The 26,714-nt window shown below is 37.8% G+C and overlaps 1 protein-coding gene across 1 annotated transcript in view; it reads left to right on the top strand.

Moving 5' to 3' along the window:
• RUNX1T1 (RUNX1 partner transcriptional co-repressor 1) overlaps positions 1–26,714 on the top strand; it is a 187,479-nt gene that overhangs the window by 84,660 nt on the left and 76,105 nt on the right. The window contains 2 exon segments of the mRNA XM_042782033.1: positions 20,142–20,279; positions 22,655–22,896. Coding sequence (XP_042637967.1) covers positions 20,142–20,279; positions 22,655–22,896 — 380 coding nt within the window.

The following is a 26,714-nucleotide window of genomic DNA, read 5'->3' as shown; positions in this document are numbered from 1 at the left end:
ATGAGACAAAGTATATGTGAACTGCTGTATGAAAAGTGAATTTACTCTGTAAATCTTCACCCAAATCCTAATAAATAAATAAATAAATATTTTATTATTGGAAAAAAAAAAGTCTTTTGCATTGTGTTTCATGCTAAGAAGTATGAAACAGAAATATGTGATCCAGCAGTCCCACTCAAACTCACTCATTGTCATTGAGCCGATTCCAACTCATTGTTATCTCCATCAGGTTTAAGGCTGTAAATCTTTATGGAAGCAGACTACCTTGTCTTTCTTCCTTGGAGTGACTGGTGAATTCAAACCACTGACCTTTTGATTAGCAGCCAGATTTCTTAACCACAGCACCACTAGAGCTCCTTAGCAATCTCACTACTAGGTAAATATCCTAGAGAAATAAGAGACATGACATGAGCAGATATATGCACAACCATGTTCATCACAGTATTTTCACACTATGCAAAAAAATGGAAACAATCTAAGTGTCCATCAACAGATGAATGGATAAACAAACTATTGTACATAAACATAATGGAATGCTATAAAATGCTGAAGAATAATGATGAATTTGTGAAGTATCTCATAACATGGGTGAACCTAGAGGACATTATGCTGAGTGAAATTAGTCAATCACAGTGGGACAAATATTGTATGAGTGCACTACTGTAAAAAAGTTGAGAAAGGTTTACACACAGAAAGAATCATTCTTTGAAGCCTACCTTGGGTAGGGAGGGGATGTAAGGGTAAATCACTAACTAGTGGGTAGACTTGGGTGAAAGGAAAGGCAGTATAAAATAAGAAGGAGGTCAGCACAAAACAATCAAGGCAGTGGAAGACACAGGGAGGAACGCAAGAGTTACAGGCAACAAAGGTGAATACTAATACACAATCCTGCAATAGCAGTAGTAACAATAATCTAGATGTGGATTCATAGATAAACAGTCAAGTTGAAGAGGAGTGTGAAGGCAAATGGGATTATACTCACGAATATATGTATATATAGGTTTGATAGAGGATTACTTTAATTATGTATTTATATGTGCTACAAATATATCAATGAATGTAGTGGAGCATACAGGGGGCAAAGTTATGAAAACTTCTTTGTTGTAAGCAAACACCTTGAGGGAGTGAGTTGCTGGGCATAGGGTGTCAGAGCTATAGTTTTGGGAGCACTGCCAATTGGCTTAATAACATAGTCCACAAACACAGTGTTCGACATCTTTACTTTGGTGAGTAGTGACTGAGGTCTTAAAAGCTTGTGAGTAGCCATCTAAGGTGCAACTATTGGTTTCTCCCCACCTGGAACAAAGAAGAGTGAAGGAAAGCAAAGATGCAAAGAAGCAATTAGTTCAAAGGACTTATGGACCACATGAACCCCAGCCTCCATGACCCTGAGACCAGAAGAACTAGACAGTGCCTTGCTACCACTGCTGACCACTCTGAAAGGAATCATGGTAGGAGGTCCCAAAGACAATGGAAGAAAAATGTGGAACAAAACTCAAAATGACAAAAAAAAAAAAAGGCCAGGTTTACTGGTCTGATGAAGACTGATGGAATACCCAGTTTATGGCCATTAGACCCCTCCAAGCCAGGAACTGAACTCAACCCTGTGACTCAACTTTCAGGCAAGCGATAGACAGGTCTGTAAGGTCTACAGTGATACCAGGAGGGTATGTACTCAGAACAATCAACCATATGAGATCAACAGGGCAGCATTTGCCCAGGGATATAGGTAGGGAGGTGGGAAGGGATGAGAAGGAAGGACAAAGGGAAGTGGTAGACATTAGGAGGAAGTGGGAAGAGTGCTGTTGCATTGTGGGGATTGCAGTGAATGTCACAAAACAATGTGTGTGGATTATGAATGTGTATGGAATGTGGCTGTTGAATGGAAAATCTATTGGTTCTGTAAACATTCACCCAAATCACAATAAAATAATAACAATAATAAAGAGTTTTTTTTGCAGCTGTTGTTATGTGCCATCAAGTCGGACCCAACACATAGTGACCCATCCTTGGGTTTCCAAAGCGGTATCACTACAGAAGTAGATTGCCCAACCTTCCTTCCGAGGAGTGGTTGGTGGGTTTGAACTGCCAGCCTCCTGGTTAGCAGTCAAGTGCTTTAGGCACAATGCTACTAGAGCTCCTGTTTTTTGCAGCAGATGTGCCCAATGCAATATGTCATTTGACTTTTTGACTGCTACTTTTATGGGCGTTGATTGTGGATCCAAGTAAAATGAAATCCTTAACAACTTCAATCTTTTCTCCATTTTTCATGATGTTGCTTATTGGTTCACTTGTGAGGATTTTTGTTTTCTTATATTGAAGAGTAATCCATACTTAAGGCTGTAGTCTTTGGTCTTTATAAGTAAGTGCTTCAAGTCTTCTTTACTTTCAGCAAGCCAGACTGTGTCACCTGTGTATCGTTGGTTGTTAATGAGTCTTCCTCAGTCCTTGTGCTGTGTTCTTCTTCATATACTCCAGTTTTTTGGATTATTTGCTTAGCCTACAGATTGAATAAGTATGGTGAAAGAATAGAACCCTGACACACACCTCTCCTGATTTTAAATCTTGCAGTGTCCCCTTGTTATTTTCAAATGATTGCCTTTTGGTCTATGTACAGCTTCCTCATGAGCACAATTAAGGGTTCTGGAATTCCCATTCTTCACAATGTTAGCCATAATTTGTCATGATCCACACAATTGGATGCCTTTGCATCATCAATAAAACACAGGTAAGCATCTTTCTAGTATTGTCTGATTCAGCCAACATCAATCTGACATCATCAGTGATAGCCACATCCACATTCCACAGCCTCTTCTGAATTAGGGTTGAATTTCTGGCAGTTCCCTGTTGATGTACTGCTGTAATTGTTTTTGAATTATCTTCAGCAAAACAGAACTTACTTGCATGTGATATTAATGATATTATTAATTACTTTCCACATTCTATTGGATCTCCTTTCTTTGAAATAAACATACATATGGATCTCTTTCAGTCAAATGGGTAGGTAGCTGTCTCCCAAATTTTTTGGCATAGATGAGTGAGTGATTCAAGTATTTATCCTTTTGTTGAAACATCTTGGTTGGTACTTTATCAATTCCTGGAGCCTTATTTTTTGACGGTGCCTGCAGTGCAGCTTGGACTTCTTCCTTCAGTACCGCCAGTTCTTGATAACATGCTACCTCTTGAAATGGCTGAATGTCAACCAATTCTTTTTGGTACAGTGACTCTGTGACTTACTTCCATCTTCCCTGAAGCTTCTTGCATAGTTCAATATTTTGCCCATAGAATCCTTCAATATTGCACCTTGAGGATTGAAGTGTCCCCCCACCCCCACCAGTTCTTTCAGCTTGAGAAATGTCAAGCATGTTTCCTCCTTTTTGAATGTAGGTGCCCTACATTCAAAAGCAAGTTTCAGAGTCTCTTATGACATTCATTTTGGTTTCTTTCTTTCCTGTCTTTTTAATGATCTTTTGATTCCTTCATGTGTAATGTCCTTGATGTCATCCCCCAATCCATCTGGTCTTTAGTCATTAGTGTTTAATGGGCCAAGTCTGTTCTTTAGCTGGTTTCTAAATTCAGGTGGGATATAGTCAAGGTCATATTTTGGCTCTGTGGACTTGTTTTTAATTTTTTTTTTCCAGCTATAACTTAAACTTGCACATGAGCAATTGATGATTGGTTCTGCAGTTGGTCTTTGGTCTTGTTCTGACTGATGATATTGCACTTCTCCATTATCTGTTTCCACAGATATTGACTATTTGATTCCTATGTATTCCGTCTAGCAAGGTCTACATGTATAGTCACCATTACTGTTGTTGAAAAAAGATACTTGAAATGAATAAGTCATTGGTCTTGCAAAATATTATCATGCAATCTCTGACATCCTTTCTATCACAAAGGCATACTTTCCAGCTGCCAATCCTTTGTTTCCAGCTTTTACATTCCAATCACCAGTAATTGTTAATGCCTCTTGATAGCTAACTTGATTAATTTCAGACTGTGGAAGGTGGTAAAAATCTTCCATTTCTTCACCTTTGGAATTAGTGGTTGGTGTATAAATTTGAATGATAGTGGTATTAACTGGTATTCCTTGTAGGTGTAGAATATTATCAGATCACTGACAGTGTTTACTTCAGGATATATCTTGAAATGTTCTTTTTGAGGATAAATGCAACACCATCTATTTTCAATTTGTCATTTCCAGTATAGTAGACTATATGATTGTACAATTCAGAATGGTCAGTGCCAGTGCATTTTAGCTCACTGATGCCAAGGATATCAATCTTTATGAGTTTCATTTTATTTTTGACAACTTCCAATTTTCTTAGATTCATACTTTGTACATTCCATGTTCTGATTATTAATGTATGTATGCAACTGTTTCTTCTTATTTGAGAGTTGAGCCACACCAGCAAATGAAAGTCCTGAAAGCTTTATTCCTTCCATATCAATAAGGTCAACTCTACTTTGAGGAGGCAGCTCTTCCTCAGTCATGTTTTGAGTACCTTTTAACCTGAGAGCCTCATGTTCTGGCATTTTAGCAAACAGTATTCTACTGCTATTCATAAGATTTTCACTTGCTAGTTGTGTTTTTTTTTTTTTTTTTTTTAAGAAGTAGCTTGCCATGTCCTTCTTCCTAGTCTGTCTTAGTCTTATTTAGTATAATGTTGTCCAATAGAACTTTTGTGTTGACAGACATTTTGTGTGACTGAGCTTTCCAATATGGTAGCCATAAGCCATATGTAGTCATGGCTACTGATCACTTGAAATGGAGGTAGTGTGACTGAGAAAATAAATTTTAAATTTAGTTTTAATTGGTTTAAATTTGAATAGCAACATGTGGCTAGTAACTACTATATTGAAATGTCCAGTTCTAGTATATCATTAGCTACAGATTTAACATTCACTGAATGTGTTACTTATTCCGGTTTTCCAAGTTTTGGATAAAAATTATGTAGTTTTAAGTGCTAATAGGAGCATTGGTGGTGCAGTGTGAAGTGGTTGGCTGCTAACTAGAAGGTCAGCAGTTCAAATTCACCAGTGATTACACAGGAGAAAGATGTAGCACTCTGCACCTATAAAGATTGCAAAACCAAAAGCCAAACCCACCACCGTCAAACTGATTATTGCAACTCGTTGTTGTTGTTATGTGCTGCCAAGTTGGACTCAACTCATAGCAACCCTTCCTTGGATTTCTGAGGTGATATCACTATAGAAGTAGATTGCTCAATCATAGCGACCCCCATTGGGTTTCCAAGGTGGTAATTCTTTATGGAAGTAGATTGTCCCATCTTCCTTCTGTGGAACAGCTGGTGGGTTTGAACTGCCAACCTTCTGGTCAACAGACAAATGCTTTAGGCACTGTGCCCCCAGAGCTCCTTCCTGCAAATATTACAACCTTGGAAATCCAATAGGGGCAGTTCTGCTATGTCCAGTAGGATCACTATAATTCAGAGTTGACTCGGCATGTTTTGTGTGTGTGTGTGTGTGTGTGTGGTTTTAGATGCAAATGGACTCTGAAAATACCTAGTTTGTAGCTGTGTACAAAGTATGTAATACTTCTGAGCCTCAATTCCTTTTATAGAAAATGGAAAAATTTGTAATATGTTTTCTTAGTGAAATTGTAAATCTTATAAAGCATGAAGAGTATTTGACACAATAACACTTGGTTTTAGATGTCTTTTTTTTGGGTGGTTTTTGTTTTTTATTATTTTTTCTGCTTGTAAGACTAGAACATGCTCATTGTAGAACATTTAAATAAAAGAGAAAAATAACAAGAAGCTAAAAATTACCTGTAATCCCATCATCAAGGGAAAAGCATCAGAAGAACTTCCGGAATGGGGAAAAACCTGTGTGATTTTGATTCTGGTTTTATATTTATTTTAAATGTGCATGTGTATAATTACACTGATACTATCAGTTAAAAAAGGAGATTTTGGACACTATAAATCGTATGTGTACAATTTGCTTTACTAAGCCTTTTTTCTGACCTTATATACTAAAAGGTCTTTAGGAAATACATTGTAGTTACTGACTACAGTTTTTAAGCTGTACAATTTACTGATGCTATCCTGGATTTGTTCTTGGTGTTTTAATTTTTTCAGAATGTAGAAATTATTTTTTATTACATCTTTTAGTCTGATGGAAAAGAAGATATGTAGATACTAAGTTAAAACTGTCATGTCTCTTGAAAGGTTTTAGGTTTCCAGTTGTGACTTTAAGCATGGTTTATGGCATTATAGTAATATATATTGATTTACAATACTGAATTTATTGAACATCTGTGTATCAGACACTGTACTAATTGTTAGAAATATAAACACAAATGAGATGCCATCATTGCCCTGATGTAAGTTGCATTCTAATGGGAAAGACTGGCAAACAATTATTGTGGTTTGCCATCTAATTGATTCCTTCACATAGAGACCCAGTATGACAGAGGTTTCCTAGGCTATAATCTTCATGGAAGCAGATTGACAAGTCTTTTCTCCCACAGAGCAGCTGGTGGGTTTGAACCACCAACCTTTTGGTTAGCAGCCAGGCACTTTAACTGATATACCACTAGGGTGTCTTGGTTCTAAATACAACATGAACAATGCTGTAAGAAGTATTTATAGAGTAATATGGAGCAAAAGGAAGCTCTGGTAGCGTAGTGCCTAAGGCAATGTACTGCTAACCAGAAGGCTGGTGGCTCGAATCCACCAGCCACTCCTCGGAAGGAAGATTGGACAGTCTACTTCTGTAGTGATACTGCCTCAGAACCCAAGGAGGGGTCGCCATGAGTCAGATCCTACTCAACGGCAGTGGGTTTGTTTTTTTTTGGTGTGGAGCAAAAGGCAGTATGGGCCCTGGTGAAGGAAAGGTTACCAGCAGAGGGTTTCTAGAAGTGACACCAGAATGGAGTATTAAAAAATGATGGACTTAACCAGACAGTATAGGGTGAACAGTATTCTAGGAAAAGGATATAGTATGTATGAAAACTTGAGAGACCCTACCAGTTTTGGAGAACTGCAATAGTTTAGTATGGAGTTCATATGGCAGGTAAGGTAGAATAAATAAAGATAGATCTTGAGTAACTGCAGAAGCCAGATGGTCTATGGTGTATATGGAACACAGGAGCTCTGGTAGCATAGTGCCTAAGGTACTTGACTGCTAACCAGAAGGCTGGCGGTTCAAACTCACCAGCCACTCCTTGGAAGGAAGGTTGGGCAATCTACTTCCATAGTGATACTGACTCAGCAACCCAAGGAGGGGTCGCTATAAGTCAGGGCCGACTTGATGGCACATAACAACAACAGATGGAACATGAACTTTATGTTTAGGCTAGAAGATGTCTTTGAAGCTTAGTAAGAGGAAAGGGGCAGGGTCTCTGAACACATTTTTGACGTATGTAGAAAAATTCCTGGACGTGGTTTGGAGAATGGATCAAAGATGAATAATACAGAGTAGGGAGTCTAATCAATTGGCAGTTGAATAGGCCAGGAAAGAAATGATGGATGATGTGGATTTCAATTCAAATGATTATGTAGAAGACAAATATTAAAATATATTTTATATATATATACATATACACACACACACACACACATGTGTGTGTATCCATATACATATATATATATATATGTGTATATATATATATATGTATGTATATATATATATATATTGGAAATGAGGAGTCAGGGAAGAGGAGAAGTTTTGGTTAACCATGGTTTTTGGCTACTGATGCCATTCCCTGCAGGAGGGAGAGTTGGAGGAGGAGATTTTTGAAGGGGGAGATTTATTCAGTTTTGGTTATATTTACTTTGTAGCCCATATGTTGGGATCTGGAACTCAGGAGAGATATTGAGGCTAGAGTTATAGATCTAAGAACATCTGCATAATGGCTGTTGTGTAAATACAGCAGCCCTTTCTAGAATGCCTACCATATACATGATTTAGTTCTCACAACATAGGGATTAAATGACTTGGTCAATTTTACATAGATGATATCAGAACTGGTATTGAAATCCTAGTCTCTCTTTCCAAAGCCCAAGCCCATCAAAACTATCAGAGCAAATGAAGTAACTTAGGAAAAGGGTTCAGAGTGAAAATTTGAAGAGAGTCTATGAAGCAACTTTGGTGGAAATACCAACCATTTTAATGAAAAGTGGAGAAAGGAGAACTCTTCAGAGGTACTGAGATGAACAGGCAAGAAGTACAGAGAAAAATGAGGAGAGTGTTAGAATCATGGAAGCCTGGTGACACTAATGTTTCAAGGTTGTTGCTGTTGTTGTGTGCCATCGAGTCGGACCTGACTCACAGCGACCCCTCCTTGGGTTTCCGAGGCAGTATCACTACGGAAGTAGATTGCCCAACCTTCCTTCCGAGGAGTGGCTGGTGGGTTTGAACCACCAGCCTTCTAGTTAGCAGTCAAATGTCTTAGCCATTATGCTACCAGAGTGGGAGAAAGTAGCAAATAGTATCAGATGCTACAGAGATGCCAGGTAAAGGACCCAAGTGTTTCTTTGGATTAATAAGCAATAGACAATTGAGAAAGAGGCTTACTGGGGCTAGGAGAATACCTTGGTGTTATATTTCAGAATTATATTAGTCAGGATTATTTTATTTCAAGCGACAGACTCAACTCAAACTAGGTTTTAGGTGAAGGAGGGAGTGATTGACTTCAGAAACCATAGAAGGTTTGGAATATTCCAATTATAGGAAATGTAGAGATGCAGTTAGCCTCTGGGATCCAGCTGAAAGAGGGACTTTACCAGGGAGTCGCTATGACTTGGAATCAACTCATTGGCTGTGGGTTTGGTTTTGGGTTATTCTGTTAGCTTCTTGCTCTACCTGCTGATTCCCTTACTTTCACTGCAGACCTGCTTTCTGAACATGGAGGACAGTTTCTGAGTGTAGTTTTTTCATTTTACCTTTAGAATGGGATCATTTTCTCTTTTTCCATTCTGAATATAAAGATCTTAGGGAAGGGCTTAGATTGACCATCTTGGACAAGGTGCTTGTGGCTGGCCATCAATGATGTCTCTTGTTGTGTGCTGTTGAATTGATTCTGATTCATAGGAACTATACAGGACAGAATAGAATTGCCCCGTAGGGTTTTCTAGGCTGTAATCTTTATGGAAACAACTGGCCTGTTCTTTTCTCCTATAGAGCTGCTGGTGGTTTTGAACTACCAACCTTTCAGTTAGCAGCCAAGTGCTTAACCATTGCATTTCCAGAGATCCTCCATTCATGTCTAGGTATGAGATTATGAAAGGGTGCTGTGGCTTCCACTGTAGTTATGAGAATAGAGAACATGTGGTTGTTCCCAGTATGGGAAGGGAAGTTTTCTAGGTGAACAGTTTCTTCAGTACCCATTACAAGATGGAATTAGACATGAGAAAGGAAAGAAAGTGAGTAAGCAGAGAAAGTGAATCTAGATTACTCTTTCAAGAACTTGGAAAAAGTATGTATTTTGGTGGTAACTAAAGAGAATGCTAATCAGAAGGCTGGCGGTTCAAACCCGTCAGCCACTCCTCGACAGGTAGGTTGGGCAATCTACTTCTGTAGTGATACTGTCTTGGAAACCCAAGGAAGGGTCACTATGAGTTGGATCTGACTGGATGGCAGTGAGTTTGGTTTAATTTTGTTTGTTTGTTTGTTTAAAGAGGAATGATTGGACATTGGAAGTGTTATTTTATAGCAATAATTGATGGAGATTTAGTAATGAGTATTGAAAATGTATTTAAAAACAAGATATAAATGTTAATTTTAATGTTTATGGAAGAAAATTGCTGTGCAGACATATTGTGGATATAGAAAGAAAGCTGGTTATAGTCACTAATTTTAAAATACTTTTATTTGTAGTCACTTTATTGTTACATATGTGGCCTCTGGGTAGTCTGTGTCTGGGTTGATCATAAAAAGAAAGCAGAGAATATTATAGTTTGCAGAAGATCGCTGAGGTCATGTAACTCAACATGCTTAATTTTATAGATAGGAACAGTATAATAAAATAAAGTGAAATGAAATAATAAAATGGAATAGCTTCTCCTTAAAATAGTTAAGAATCCTTGCCAAGGACTGGGGCCTTTAGAGGATGGACTTTAGTTGGAATGGACTTTAATCAAAAGTGTGAGACTCCACTCCTTTTCTATTGAGCATATTTGAGGATGGTTGAACTTAAATAAACAAGCATCTAAAAAAACTTACCCTTAAGATCCAAGACCACCGTTCGTCTGTGGTGTGCTGTTTGCTGCTCTGATGCTGGAAACTGTGCCACGGGTATTTCAGACACCAGGGCAGTCACCCGTGGCGGATAGACTAGCAGAGCTTCCAGACTAAGACAGACCAGGGAGAAAGGCCTGAACATCTACTTCCAGTAATTAGCCAGTGAAAATCCTATAGATCACAGCAGCATATTGTCCAATATAGTACAGGAGGGTGAGCCCCATAGATTGGAAGACACTCAGAATAACAGTAGATTCAACCATACTACTGATTGTGAAGATAGTGCAGGCAAGTCTGACTTGACAACAACTGAAAACAACCAGATCCAAGAGGATAGCAATAAAAATAATCACAGAAGGATACTTAATATGAAACTAGTCAGGGAAGAGTAACTCGCTAAACTCACTGCCCTTGAGTCGGATCCAACTCAGAGTGACCTCTCCTTGGTTTTCTGAGGCAGTATCACTAGGGAAGTAGATTGCCCAGTCTTCCTTCTGAGGTGTGGCTGGTGGGTTTGAACCACCAGCCTTCTGGTTAGCAGTCAAATGCCTTAGGCACTACACCACCAGAGCCCTAAGTAAATGGAAAGAAGGGCATTCTAGTTCTAAAAAGACTACTAAAGGTTTGCTTGATTTCTTTGTATTTAGCCTTTACTTACAGTCTAACTTCATGCACAAATACCTCCTCTGGTATCTTTCCTTGCCTTAGAGAAAATGAGGGTGTGTACCCTCAATGAATATCATTTCAATAAATGAGTAGATAAGTAATTAAATAAATAAATAACTCTTTTTGATAATCTCATATGTTTCTTTCTAATTTCTATTTCTTTCTAACTAATAGGAGCTTTTGCAAAAGTTTACCTGTGCTAGGGTGAAAATATAATAATAATATCTCGACCATATAATTAATTGAATACCAAATTTTTTTTTAGTTGATCCTGTTGTAGCCCTTTTATATATGTTGTTATTGTTGTTAGGTGCTGTTGAGTTGGCTCTGACTCGTAACACTCCTGTGTACAACAGAACGAAAGACTGCCTGGTCCTGTGCCAGCCTCACAATCCTTGCTATATGTGAGCCCATCGTGGTAGCCACTGTGTCAATCCATCATTGAAGGCCTTCTACTTTTTCACTGACCCTCCACTTTATATATAATACTTCTTAATTTTCAACAATTCAGAGGGTTGAGTGGAAAATGTGTAAATTATAAAGAAGAGAAAACTGAAGTTTAGCAAAATTATAATTTGCTCAAGATCGCATAGTTTATAAATTGTGGGACAAGGATTCAAACTTTGGTTTGGCCCTCTCTTTCTGGGGCACACATTTCTTCCCAACATGGATGAGATATAACCTTGTTTTTTCTTACAGTCTCATGGGACTGGGAGAGAAATAAACAAAAAGCATATTGGTAAGTTATTACCAGAAATATTATGGAAATATTTAAGAAAAAAGGAGCATTATCTATCAGGGATAGTGGAAAATGCTTTTGTAGAAGAGGAGAGATTTGAACTTTGTCTTGAAAGCTGAGTCAGAATTTGGATTGAAAGAGTGCTTTTAGGCAGAGAAAATTTGGCGCATGAAAGAACTTAGTATGTTCAGCAAATGGTGATCCTTTTGTTGTGGCTGGATCGGAGAGTAAGGGAGGAGCAGGTGAGGGAACTTGTGTTATAAAGTAGTGGGAATCCAGTGACAAAGGGTCTTGGATGCAGAATCAGTTAAATGCTTGAAGTAATAGAAAACTCAATTCAGGGGTCGAAACTAAAAGGGAAACTTATTACCTCATTTAAAAGAAGTCTTAAGGAAGCTCTGCTCTAGATCAAGAAACTTAGTACCTCAAAATGTCATCAAGGATCCAGGTTCTTGGTGAACAACCATCTTCACTGAGCATTTTCCCCCCTTTTGACCTCGGTATATTTCACCTCTGAGACCATTATGTGGCTTGAGGGAAGAGTATAAAAGGCCCCCTCTTGTCTCATGTGTCTTATAGGTATGTTATAAATATCGTTATTTCTGAAACACAAATCACATCTTATTTATCCCTGATTTAAAAACCTTGGGAAGCACACCATAGTCCATAGAATAAAATCTAAACTTTTAAACTTTGCTTATGTCACAGACACTGTTAAGTTCCTACTCAACAGTCCTTCTCCCCTTCTTCCTTGCATGGAAGGCCCTGATTTTGTGTATGCCCCAAAATTTTAGATCAGGGAATACATAAGGTCAGATTTGTATTTCAGAAATAACAATTTTAGCATACTTATGATAAGACACATGAGATAAGTGGGGGCCTTAACTCAAAAGGGGGAAATACAGAACAGATACTCAAATTCTCATGGATCCAGACTTTCTGGAGCCATTGAGACTGGATGAACTCCAAAACTACTATCCTGAGATAGTCTTCAAACCTTTAAACCAAAATATCCCATAAAGGTTTCTTAGACCAAGCTGTAGTTTAGTTTATTTAGTAGAGAATGTCTGGTTTGAGTCCTGTGCTCTTTCAAAGAACCATCTACGTAAAACCAGGGATTCAGACCCGTTCAACCTGGTTCAGTTATAGATAATGAAGTGACACCAGAATAGACCTGAATTTTTAAAATGTGGATGAACTAGAACACTAACCAGCACAGGAAATATTACAGGTCAAAGCCCAACTAGAAGCTTAATCTCCTGTTTAGAAAGCAAAGGAAATGTGTGTGTTGCATATCAACGAAATCTCTTTACCAGCTGGTGCCCAGCTCAAAGATGGTGCCCTACTGTGTGCTGCTTTGAACTTGTGTTGCTCTCCACAGTCCTGGAAGTAATCCAGTATCACACATCAGGCTCCTAAAAGGACTTACTACATCTCTTCAGAAACTACCATTCCAGGGCTTCGACCTATAATTTTTCCTGTTCTGAGTAGTGTTCCGGGTCACTCAAATAGAAAAAAATCTGAGTTTTTTCTGGTTTCACTTCATTGTCCATGACTGAACTGGTTTGAAGCCCTAAGTAAATCATGCAGAAGCCAGAACCCATGTAAGATGGAAACCTGTCAGAGAAGGAAAGCTCAAATTTTTTCACTAAAATGAGTGATAGAAAAGCGGTAAGTATACAGCATGTCAGTGGTGGAAAACTTGTAAGAACTGGAGAAACAAGGCAATCGCATGAAGTTCTAGCTCTCTCAGGTTTCACTGTATATGGGGTCAAAAAGACAAAAGCAACTCAAAAGTTAGATAGGACACTTAGGGGGCAGAAAGTTTGTTAATGTGGATGAATAATTAGGAAAAGGAGGGTAAGAATGGTTGCACAATTTGAAGAATGTAATCAATGTCAGTGAGTTGCACACATAGAAATTGTTGAATTGTTGCATGTTTTGCTGTGTGTATTCTCAACAACAAAAATAAATTATTTTTAGAAAATTCAAGTCTCCTGTATTTTCCTCATATTAACACACACACACACACACACGTTGTTGTTAGCATTGAGTCGGACCTGACTCATAATGACTCCTCCTTGGGTTTCTGAGGCGGTATCGCTATTGAAGTGGATTGCCCAACCTTCCTTCCGAGGAGTGGCTGGTGGGTTTGAACTGCCAGCTTTCTGGTTAACAGTCAAGTGCCTTAGACACTACACTACCCGAGCTGTATGTGTGTGTGTGTTTATATATATATATATATATATATATAATTATTAATATATAATATATGTTGTTGTTGTTGTTATGTGCCATCGAGTCATCGAGTCAGCCCCGACTCATAGCGACCCCTTCTTGGGTTTCCGAGGCAGTATCACTATGGAAGTAGATTGCTCCTTCTTCCTTCTGAGGAGTGGCTGGTGGGTTTGAACCGCCAGCCTTCTGGTTAGCAGTCAAGTGCCTTAGCCACTATGCTACCAGAGCTCCTATATAATATATATCATATAATTATTTTCCTTTTCACAGTGTGTTTTTTGATATTCAATTAGGGTTGATATTTTTGAAGAGGCTGTAATACAGGAAGTGTATTTATGAAAGCTAGTAATGTAACTATCCTTTTGAGAACCATGGTTATGCATATTTACTAAGTCTTTTCCTAAGGAGGAGTCAAACATTTTTGCCAACAACTTGCTTACCATTTTCATTGGTTTGGGTATATAATATATGTGCACAACTATCATACAAAGAAATGTTAAAAGAGAGGCAGAGGTAATGTGGTGTGTCAGAAGCATGGAGCATTTGGGAACATTGAAGCTCTGGTGGCATAGTGCCTAAGGCATTTGACTGTTAACCAGAAGGCTGGTGGTTCAAACCCACCAGCCACTCCTTGAAAGAAGGTTGGTCAGTCTACTTCCATAGTGATACTGCCTCGGAAACCCAAAGAGGTGTTGCTGTGTATCAGATCTGACTCAACGACAGTGAGGTTGGCTTGGTTTTTGTTAAAAAGACATAAATTTATACTGGACTGTGATGAACATGCAAGATATTGGACTGCTTCTTTCAGATGAAAGAAACAACAGTATGAACAAGAGAAATGCAGAAAAAAAAAAAAAAAAAATCACAGTTCCCAAGAAGCTCTGGTGGTATAGTGGGTAAGGCATTTGGTTGCTAACCAGAAAGTCAGCATTTCAAACCCACCAGCTGCTCCATGGGAGAAAGATGAGGCAATCTGCTTGTGTAAAGATTTATAGCCTTGTAACCCAATGGGGGTCACTATGAGTTGAAATTGACTTGATGGCAGTGGGTTTGGTTTTGGGTTTTTATCACCATTTCCTACATGGATAGAGCATAGATTTGAGGGAAAGTTGTGGAAATAAAGTTTGGGATAGGTCAAGGAGAGGAAAGCACAGGAAAATAGAGTTCACACTTTTTTGGTGCCTAATATATATGGTGGGAGCTCTGGTGGCACAGTGCCTAAGGCATCAGACTGCTAAGCAGAAGGCTGGTGGTTCAAACCCAGCAGCTACTCCTTGGAAGGAAGATTGGACAATGTACTTCCCTAGTGATACTGCCTTGGAAACCCAAGGAGGGGTCACTATGAGTTGGATCCAACTCGATGGCAGTGAGTTTGGTTTTGGTTTTGGTTTAATATTTTGGTTCAGGACTGTGCTAGGACTTTACAGATATCATCTCATTTAATCTTGTACCACATCCCTATGAGGTTTTGAGGATCACATTCCCATTTTTTTTATAATATGAAGAACTAGAGCTCAGCTCTACTAACCTGCCCGAGGGCTCATTACTAATGGTTGGAAAGTCAACATTCTTTCCCAAGTCTCAGTTTGAAAGCTCAATTACTAGGCTTTCCATCTTACTTAAAATAGTAGCATTTGGCTTTTATTTTCTAGGCATTGTTGAAGTCTTCTAAGTAGGAATGGACATTACCAGAGCTGCTTGTAAAGAAAATGACCTGGTAGCATTTGGAGACTGGGTAGAATGCAGAAGCAGTCATGACCACTGTTGTAGTTGGCCAACAGTCTCCTGTTCTGACATTTCATACTCAGGCACTGGAGACCCTAAATGGCTATTATTTGAACTCCATTTGCCATATTTTCCAGTGAAATAAAATTCAAATTTTATATCCAGTTTTGTTTCTCCCTAGCTTCCAACAGCTTCCTTTTACTTTTCTGCTTTTCATTGATAATACCTGGGTTACGTGTGTAGTCACTTTGACTTAAACCATTTTGGTCCATACCTTCTAGCTTCCTTAAGTGATCCTTATTCAGATATAACTAAGTAAAAGGAGCTCTGGTGGCACAGTGCCTAAGGCATTTGTCTGCTAACCAGAAGGTTGATGGTTCAACCCCACCCGCCACTCCACAGAAAGACGACTGGGCAATCTATCTCTGTAAAGATTTACCTCCTCAGAAACCCAAAACGGGTCACTATGAGTTGGAATCGACTCAATGGCAGTGAGTTGTTTTTTTTTTTTTTTTTTTTGGTGGTGTAGTGGTTAAAACATTTGTCTACTAACCAGAAGGTTGGAAGTTTGAACCCACCAGCTGACCAGCTGCTCCATGGAAGAAAGATGAGGCAGTCTGCTTCTGTAAAGGTTTTCAGACCTGGAAAACCAGTGGGAATCACTATGAGTCAAAATGGACTCTCTGGCAGTGAATTTGGTTTGGTATTTTGAGTATTGATAATTACTAATTGCCCAAGAAGTTTCTTTTAACCCATAATATACATGAGATATAGATAATTTTTCTATTATAATTGGCATGATAAACTTTGATAGAAAAAGATGTACCACTTAACTGATACTGAACTTCCTGTCTTTTTGCACTAATTATCTCTAGAATGGAAAATATAGTATGCCTATCAGTTCTTCGTACCTTTAAAACACATCTGGAACTACTTGAATTGAACTGAAAGTAAAATAAGTTCCATGGCAGATTATGCCATACTTTTTCTTTTAACTTAAAAAAAAAGGAAATGGAAAACATACCACTTAGAAGGCCCTGACATTGAATTGGATATTGAAATGGTATCAATAATGTATTTATATATGCCACATTTTCTTCCATGCATCAACATCCTTGATACATATGTGTTGGAAATTTACCATGTGAGTTGAAGTGGTACTGCATAGGAAAGATTATCTTATTTAGAGGTGGCCTGAATCATTTAAGATAGATGTAAAGTTAGCCTTTTTGATTAAACCTGCCTTCTCTACCTAGTCATGTAGATTGTTTTCCTTTTTGCCTGTTTTTTTTTTTTTTTTCATTTTGTGCTGCTCTCAAGTAAATGAAAAACATTCCCCTACAGCAACCAAGAATAGAAATTATGTAAAAGAAAAATATACTTTTCATGAACTTAAAAAATTACTTAAGAAAGATTGTAACTTAATGTTGGTTTTACCATATCCTCTAATTTGAAATGGAGTGAAATACTTCTGTGGTTAAATCATAGCTCTTTTGTTGTTAGTTATAAATGTTTCAAGAATATAAATTTCAAAATGTGTGTGTGTGTTTTTAATAATCCAAAACAAATGCAACAGGGCTCAGCATACTTGAAACACATTTTCTGAATTTATCTTAAATCTCCCTGCTCCAGAGGGTTTCTGTGTGTATATGGATTAGGCCTGGACTGTTACTTCACCATCTATCTCCATCCTGGATTGATTGCACTGAACAGTCCAGAATGAGTTACATATGGTCCCACTTTGTCTAAGTTTGTAGGACCTCTGGGTAGAAACTTCATTTGATGAGAGTGAAGCAAACGATTGCAGAAATTTGGCTAATGTCAAAATCCTAAAGATATACATATGTGTCTCTCTCTCTCTCTCTCTCTCTCTCTATATATATATATATATATATATATATACCAATGAGCATGTAGATATTCCTATTTGAAATAGGAGTGTTTTGCTATGCATTGGCTCAATAGTTATTATTCCTAAAATATTGATGACGTTTCAAGAATTTTAAAAAAATCCACCTCTTTATTATTATTATTTCTAAAGTTCTCATAGTACAAATGTGGACCAATATGAGTATTCAAAACCTTTTAAAATCAAAGCTATGAGTATGTCCCAAAATTTGTTAAGTTGGGGTAGGAGATTGAAATACAAAGGTCATTTGAACAATTATGAATAGGAAATACCTTGTCAACTTTGTAGTTCATTTCCATTCCTCTAAGCGTAGGCTGTTTACAAATTAATAAGGAAGAAATGGACTTAAGATAAGTTTTAATGCTAGGTATTGCTCTTTAACTATGTAGAGGTATACAAGCCAAGGGGCTGCGTCCATTATTTGTAAGGTTTCACTTTTAGCAGCTGGTGTAAACAAGGCTGTTGAGGATAACTTTTTACTTCTTCAGCCCTTTCTCTCTGTTTTGTTCTTTTCCATCGTTTCCTTTCTATTGCTTTATTTTTTTCTCTGTTCCTCTGTCCGCTTCCCCCTCCTGCTCTTCCTTTCTCTGTCTGTGCAACCACGTGCTTCAAATCTGTGGATCTGGACTGCCTTCTCTAACAGTTCAGTGTGAGTGTTAGCAGAATGAAAACCAGATGGACCAGCAGTTCCCACTGTTATCTCCCAGCAGACTCTGGCAAGCCTCCCTCCATCCCTCCTTCCTTGGCATGACAGAAATATTTGCCTTTATTTAGGGAGACTTGTATTTGCTGCTGTACCTCTTCCCTCAGCTGCAACATAAGCGGAAAGCTATTTATTCCCTTGTTGCTGAGGTTGGTTGAGGTGAGTAGAATGTGCGATGAATTTAAGTATTAAAGAGGCAGTTTTAATCTTGCCTAGCTTGTGTGATTATCTAGATCAGGGTCTTACTGATACTGGTTGTTAAGTGGTCTGTCATAGCAATATGAAGGCAGGTTTTTAACAGTAAGATTAAGGTAGAAATTCCCTCTACGTGTGTCTTTGCCATCATTTCACTTAGAACACTTTTATTCATGTATAGGGGCATTGTTATTCACCAGCAGTAGACATTAAGAAAGAGAGAGATGGATATTGTTAACTGGATTATCATGGCATACTAGTTTATAGGGTGATTATTTTCTTCTTTTATTATATCTTCCCTTGATAATAGTATCAACATTATTTCAACTTTCAAATGTTATATTTTATTGCATCCCAAGTCCTATGAAACTGATTTGAAGACAGGTGAGGTAGATTTGAAATTGTGATAGTAATAATTTGGATTTTAATTTTCTTTTAATAATTGACTTAAAGGAACTCTGGTGGCATGCTGGTTAAAGCATTCAGCTGCTAACCAAAAGGTCAGTGGTTTGAACCCACCAGCCGTTCTACAGAAAAAAAAATGAGGCAGTCTGCATCCTTTAAGATTTACAGTCTTAGAACCCCATGGAGCAGTTCTGCCCTGTCCTGTGGGGTTTCTAGGAGTTAGAATTGACTCAATGGCAGTGAGTTTCTTTTTAATAATGGACCTTGAAGTAATTTTGAGAACTGATCACTATGGTTATTCTAATATTTTCAAACACTCATTCTTTATTATTATTCTATGGTATTGAACTTTCAGAAAGCTCAAGCATAAAGTAATCTATGCATGAGGCTACAAGGGGCTCCTCAGATATTTCAGAGGGGTGCACATGCATGTGTATGTACACATGCATGTATGTAGACATGTTTTTAGAAAATTTGATCTAGAAAAACCAACCCAAAAAGCCTCTCATGGAGATCTGTCACTTTAATAAGTAGAATAGAGAAAAAAAGTTCAAAATTTCAGGAGGAAAATGTATTTAGCAGAAAACAGTGCTGAAATACAAATGCTCATTATTATGTAATCAGTATTCATGACAAATATGAGGAGGGTCTTAGTTGTTTTAGTTCTTAATTCTTACTCTCTCTGAGTTTATTAATTGAAGAGCTGATCTCATGTTTTTAAAATGGTAGGTCATAAACTCATGCATTCTAAGTAAATAATGGTGTAACTACATTATGTGACATGGCATTTATGTAGTCCAGGTGATTTTTAAAACAGTGGAAAAATTGAAGTGAGAGATATATCTGGGAGACGTAACCTGCTTTATCTAATAGGCCAGAAAACAAAGCATGGAAGAGGGGCACCAGGTGTTAGGAAAAAGAGCTGGCTCCTACCAGTATCTCACCTGTATGACCAAGCTGCAGGCTTTTGTTGTTTCTGAGCTGTCATGAAGGGGGTTCATTACTATCCTACTTCCTCATCTATTTTCTGCTTCTTGCTAATGTTGGCTTCAGCTTCGAGTAAAGTTGTGCTGTTGCATATAACACAACCAAGGTAGCATCTGCCCAAGCCAGAAATAACAATAGACTATAATATACCCTAGTTCCAAACGAGGTCCCACCATCTGTGCTACACCGTCTTAAGTGGAGTTTGGATGAGAAAACTCTGATTTAAACGTCAGTAGATAAGCATATTTTATTGATAGAAAATGTTGAATTTCTTCTGTTTGCTTGCTTTTAAAAATGATAAATCCCATCTAAAACACTGAGGTGCTTAGGGTGTAAAAGAACATGTTTGTGGTGGCATCCCACAGATCGCACTGAGAAGCACTCCACAATGCCAGACTCACCTGTGGATGTGAAGACGCAATCGAGGCTGACTCCGCCAACGATGCCACCGCCCCCAACGACTCAAGGAGCTCCAAGAACCAGTTCATTTACGCCCACAACTTGTAAGTAGGCATTTCTGGATTTCCTATTAGGATTTTTTAATTATTTTTTTCCCCTGCAAATAAGAATTAAAGAAAATAAGAGTCTATATCAATGTATTATGCAGAAACGAAAAAATAAAAATGATTAATTTATTTGCCAGTGAGTATTCTGCTCATAAGTATCATATCGCAGGTATATATGTGTGAATACTAGAATCTGCCTTCCTTTTTATTATTGCTTCAGAATTGGAGTTTGCTATGGTTTTAGCAAATGAAGAGTATTGCGTTTGGTCTGTGATTTCGGTTACTACTGTACCTTTTACTTCTTAAATACATTTTTTTAATTGTGGTAAGTATATAGGTAACAAAACATTTGCCATTTCAACAATCTTCACATGTACAGTTCAGTGACAGTTATTTATTCAGTGGTGTTAAATTTGTTCACCTACATTAACTGTTCTGTAACTTTCATGTAACAATGTGGAGCTCTTTACTGGAGTTTGTTCAGTTTGACTCGAGCATGGAAATATGATATACTTATTTCCAGGTTACTTTTGATCTTCTAACATCACTTTCTTCTCTATTTCAAACAGATAACAAAGACTATTAAAATCTAATACCCTCAAATTAAAAAAGATTACATACAAAATACGGAAACTTTCTGAAATATTTATCATCTTCTTGTCCTGAGCTGTCATTAATGTCAAGCCCTGTGTTCTGAGTCAATAAAGTATATTGCTTTCTGTATTCTTAAAAGAAATGACAGAACATTCTGACAGAATGAGAACTTCCCTTTCTTTTTAGTATATTCCAGTAGACACGCTAGAGAAATTTGTTTTAATCAGTTTCTTAAGTTCTGGGTAAAATTGTTACCAATGATTTGTGAAACTCATAAATGTTATCTGTTGCAGACAATATACTATTTACAGACCATGTGCTATGCCATGAAATCTGTATGAATGAAAATAATTAACAAGCAAAAGTCAATCCATGGGATGATAAGGGATTGACATATATTCCCCAAGCTGTTTATACTATGTCCCACTGCCATTTAAAAGACCTTTTCTAATGTGTAAGAAGGAGCTCTGGTAGCATAATGGCTAAAGCACTTGACTGCTAACCAGAAGGCTGGCGGTTCAAACCCACCAGCCACTCCTCGGAAGGAAGGCTGGGCAATCCTACTTCCGTAGTGATACTGCCTCAGAAACACAAGGAGGGGTCGCTATGAATCGGGGCCGACTCAATGGCATATAACAACAACAACAACAACAACAACAATGTGTAAGGAGTAGGGGACTGTGACAATGCCAAATTATAACCCTCTTAGCTTGTATATAGTTTGTTGTCATTTAAAACCACAGTGTTAGGCATGTCTTTTCTGAGAGCTCCTGGTTAGCTATCATTTCTTGGTAGGTTACTTTTGGTATTCCATTGTGGACAAGAGAATCATTGTATTTATCTTGAAATGAAACTTTCAAGAATAATGGACTACTTTAGGCATCCTTAAACTATTGTTCGAGACAATTTTACCAAACTTACTATAAAATGATGTATTTGATAAATTGATTTATCAAATTAACTGATGTTTAACGTGGTAAAATAAACATTTTTGTTTTTAAGTGAGAACTGTACAACTTTCTCTAGCCTGGTTCTTGTGGATTATCATTTGGTATTCCAATAAATTTTATCAAAAATAACTGTACTGAATCCATGCTATTGGTTGGGTTGGGATGGCCCTTTCAATTTCTTGAAATAACTTCTTGATAAATGCTGTATCCATTTTGGCTTCTTATATACAATTTGCATTTTTCCTAAAGAAGTGGTTAAGGAAATATGTGGGGGAGAAAAAGCCCTTCTAATTGGGTGGCAGAAGGTTAAAACTTGAAAGTCCTATTTCTATAAACACAGCTGTCAGTTGTGTGTACAAAACATTATTAAAAATGTTCAGTGATAAATTTAGTCTCCACCAAATGTACACTTTCTCTAGGGGAGCAGTTTAGAAAGGAATAGTCCTGTTATATTGATATAAGCCTGTGACAAAAGGCTGACATCCAAACGCTGTTTGTTCTATGTTTGAAACATTTCAGGTGGTTGGCATATGTGCACATGGGAGGCAGGGCTGTCACTGTGTTACAGCCGATTCCATTTATTATCAGCTTCTGTGCAGAACACTATCATGCAGTGTGACAAGTGGACCCATTTAATTATAGAGAACCTGAGTTTGTGATCATCCTGTGCAATCAAAAATTTTACCAAAAGTCCAACATTTAAAAAATTTAAACATTTAAATTTTAAAAACATCCACGAGGTTTACATGGAAGAAAAGATGAGTGTAATTTCCTTGGGCATGTTCTCTTGAAATTTATTTTTTCTTTCTGATTTTGTGCCTTTGACAGTAACTAATGGCACGAGCCATTCACCCACAGCCTTGAATGGCGCCCCCTCGCCGCCCAATGGCTTTAGCAACGGGCCTTCTTCTTCTTCCTCTTCTTCTCTGGCTAATCAACAGCTGCCTCCAGCCTGTGGCGCCAGGCAACTCAGTAAGCTGAAACGGTTCCTTACTACCCTGCAGCAGTTTGGCAATGATATTTCACCAGAGATAGGAGAAAGAGTCCGCACCCTTGTACTAGGACTGGTGGTAAGCAAACTAAAATTGACCTCATTTTCTAAGCGGGGGTATGTTCAGGAGAGTTGGGGAAGATTCAGAATTACAGGCCTTGTTCTTACTGCTGAACCAGGTGATAGAGATTCTACCAAGCCTCCCTCCTTCATTATAACAGTTTCTACATCTGTAGGTTGCTTGCAAATCTGATTAATTCTCTAGCAAACGTGTTTTCAGTTCTGGATTATATATTGACCCCTACATGATTTCATTTATTATTTAATAAAGGGTTGGTTATACAAATTTTCTGTTATTTTGGCCGTAAACATATATGTGCTAAATTCAATAATTATAGTCTCCTGGCATGTTGTTGTTGTTATGTGCCATGAAGTCAGACCTGACTCATAGCGACCCTCCTTGGGTTTCTGAGGCAGTATCACTATGGACTATCAAATATGACAAAATGGTAGGTTTTGTTATGTTAATGATTCACTTAATCTATTTGGGTATTTATTTTAACTTACTTGCTTTGGGAGATTTTTACTGTCAACCTAAATGAACAAGAATTTCTAACAGGTAATAAATTCTTCCCTTAATTATTTTTATTTCTAAGGCTAAAAACTTTAAAAAGACAGAACAAAACTATTTTTTATTTGTTTTTGGGAGAATTACTTGTATCATTCATTTGAGAACCAAATCCAAAATGAAACTCATTGCTGTCCAGTTAATTCTGACTCAGAGCTACCCTATAAGACAGTAAAACTGCCCCCAGACTTTCCAAGGATATACATCCTTACAGAAGCAGACTGCCAGATCTTGCTCCCATGGAGTGGCTGGTGGGTGTGAACCACCAAGCTTTTGGTTAACGGCTGAATGTTTAATCACTGTGCCACCATGGCCCCTCTTTTGAGAATAGACATGTTAACTTTGTTCATTATACTCTATTCTGTACCTTGTCACACTGGAAGTTAGAACCTATGCCATCTTTTGTTGAACCTTGAAGTTTGGGCAATCTACTTTCGTATGATACCTCCTTGGAAACCCAAGGAGGGGTTTCTGAGTTGGATCTGACTCAACGGCAGTGTGTGTGTGTTTTTTTTTTTTTTTTGGTGGTGGTTAGGTTTATGTGTCAACTTGGCTGGGCCTGGTTGAGTGGCTGGGCAGCTGAATGTAGTTATTCCCCATGGTGAGATGGGTAATTAACTCCATGGTGGAATCTATTGGAGCAGCTGAGTGGCTGCTTTGGGTATGTGGTCTGTTTCCCATATATAAGAAAGAGCTTTGGGAATGGTCTCTAACTTATGGCCTGCATGAACCCTGCATGTAACCATGTCATTGTTCAGCAGCCTGCCATGCTCTGCCAACCGTGGGATCTTTAATGGAGTTGAATTAATGGCCTGCCATGTGGTTTGGTAACATTGGGACTGTACCTTATTACTTGTCAACCTTGGGCTTGTCAGCCTCAGCAGCCAGCAGCTGAGTGAAGAAAAGCCTCCAGCTTCAGTGGGTGGGAGCAGGGGCCAGAGCTGAAGCCCAGGGTTGAGGGGCTTTCACTCAGCCCCTAGAGTCTGACACTTTGAACTCAGACTTAAAGCCTCCAAACTATAAGAGAATAAACTCCTGTTTGTTCAAGCCAGCCCATTTGTGGTATATTCTTGTCAGAGAGGCACTGGAGAACCAAAACAAGCTCTAAATGACTTTTACATTTTATTGTGATTTTTCTACATAATAGAAGATTTTGTAGTATTTTGTATTCTAATATGTTCTCATACAGTCATGGAGCAGTTGAGTCACATATTCAGTCCTTCCATCATCAAGGCTTATGATGGAGCTGAAATTCAGAAGATAAGATAGCAGTTTCCTTTTTCTTCATAAGGATCATCTATTTTTGTTACATGTCCCTATATCATGGGTAAAATCTTCCAGTTGTGCTTTGCAAAAAAAAAAGGCCCAGGATTTAAGGAATGTTTTTGAGGCTGATGTAGTAGGGACAGAGGCCCTGGTGACTCAGTGGTTGAAAGTGCTAGCATGCTAAACCTTTTAGCATAACCAAAAGGTTAGTGGTTTGAACCCATCAGCCCCTCTGAGAGAAAGATGTGGCAGTCTGCTTCCATAAAGATAGCCCTGAAAACCCTACAGAGAAGTTCTACTCTGTCCTATAGCATCACTATGAGTCAGACTCAATTTGACCGCATTGATTTTTTTTCTCTCTTTGGTTTTGGTGTGGTAGACATACATGCTTCAGCTCACAATACAAATTTGACAGATACTTTGCAATTTAACTTTTAACTATTAACTCCCTTTCCTTCCTACTCCAAACAAAAAGCTTGCACATCTCCCACAAGCTCTCCGCTTTACCTTGTGTACCTCTAGGTTTACATGAAGGAAATTTTGGACAGAAGTGTGTCAACCTACTTCAGATACATTTATCAATTTCCTATGTTTTCCTTCTTATTCACTCTTGAGTTTTAGTAATATGCTTTTTAACAAGTGAATAAGTTAGATTAAAGAATCTCAAGGTAAATCCAAAGCAGTAATTTTAGCATATGAACAGTGAATATGGCCTTAGTGAAAAACTGATTTTGTGAAAAATACCTTATAAATTTTTTTATGTGTTCTTTATTAATAGTGGTTTACATAAATAACTCAAAATGTGGGAGGACTTGGCAGCTTAAGTAGATTTTTCCACATATTAAGTAGCACAACTTTGGAATAATTTTTTTTTTTTTTTTTAAGGATACTTGTTTATCTAAAAACCTTACAGAGAAAAGTTAAGGGATTAATTGTACCTTGCATATAATAAGCAGACAGTGAGTATTTGTCCAATAAATGAATGCATAGAGATTGGACATTTCTTTGGAGACTTTTGACTATAAGCTTTTACATATGTCATTTTATGAATCTTTAGAACCACCTTTTGAGTTAGTGATTTTTGCTAACATTTTACACATGGGGAAACTAAGATTCACAGAGGTTTAGTAAATTATACAAGGCCACACAATTGGTAGTGACTGTGATTTGAATCTAGATGGGTAAATCATAATCAATCACTTTATACCACTATTTACGTTGAGTTAAAAGTGTTATGAAAAACTGTGCTTTAGAAAATGAACCATTGAAACAAAATGACCACTCTGCCGCACCCCCCAAAAAAGGCTCCTTGACCTTTGTTATTGTAGGTAGGACATTGGTGTTCATTCATAGTTTCATGTGAAGATGATTGGAGTCTTGGGTATAAGAAACTTAAAACTTGGTGCTTTTGCACTTTATCATAAAAGAAAAAGGAGTTGCACAAAACATGGGTAGGATAGTATTCTAACAGTTAGGTCGCAAATACTTCAATTTTGTCAGTTATCAGGATGACAGCTAACCATGAGATAAATGCTTAAATGTAGGTAATTAAATGTAGAAGTTATGACTAAAATTACAGTTGTGATTCTGCCTAGGAATCAAGGAAAATAAATCAAAATAAGGTTAATTTACTCAACCCCTTTACAGCAGTAAAGGTGCTGAGTCAATTAAAGGGTGTCTATTAAGTATATGCTTGTATCAACATACATCGCTTGTTGTAGGATCTAAACCCTAGGCTTATTTATAGGCTTGGTTATTGGGTGTAATGAGGAGTGAATTTGAATCTGTTTATGTGAGGTCTTTTGGGTTCAGTAGCACATGTTGCCTGTAGGACACATGAAATATCTTTGATAACTGGAGAATTTTTTTTCACCCTCTACAAAACTCAGTAGGAGCTCTGGTGGTGCAGTGGTTAAAGCGCTCAGCTACTAGTTGGCAGTTTGAACACAACAGCCACTCAGCTGATGAGCGATGTGGCAGTCTGCTTCTATAAAGATTTACAG

This window comes from Orycteropus afer, unplaced genomic scaffold (assembly GCF_000298275.1).
Source record: "Orycteropus afer afer isolate SDZICR_OR568_19922 unplaced genomic scaffold, OryAfe1.0 scaffold00222, whole genome shotgun sequence".
In the NCBI taxonomy this organism is placed as follows: Eukaryota; Metazoa; Chordata; class Mammalia; order Tubulidentata; family Orycteropodidae; genus Orycteropus; species Orycteropus afer.
The sequence above is the reverse complement of the archived record's forward strand: the minus strand, read 5'-3'. Positions and strand labels throughout refer to the sequence as shown.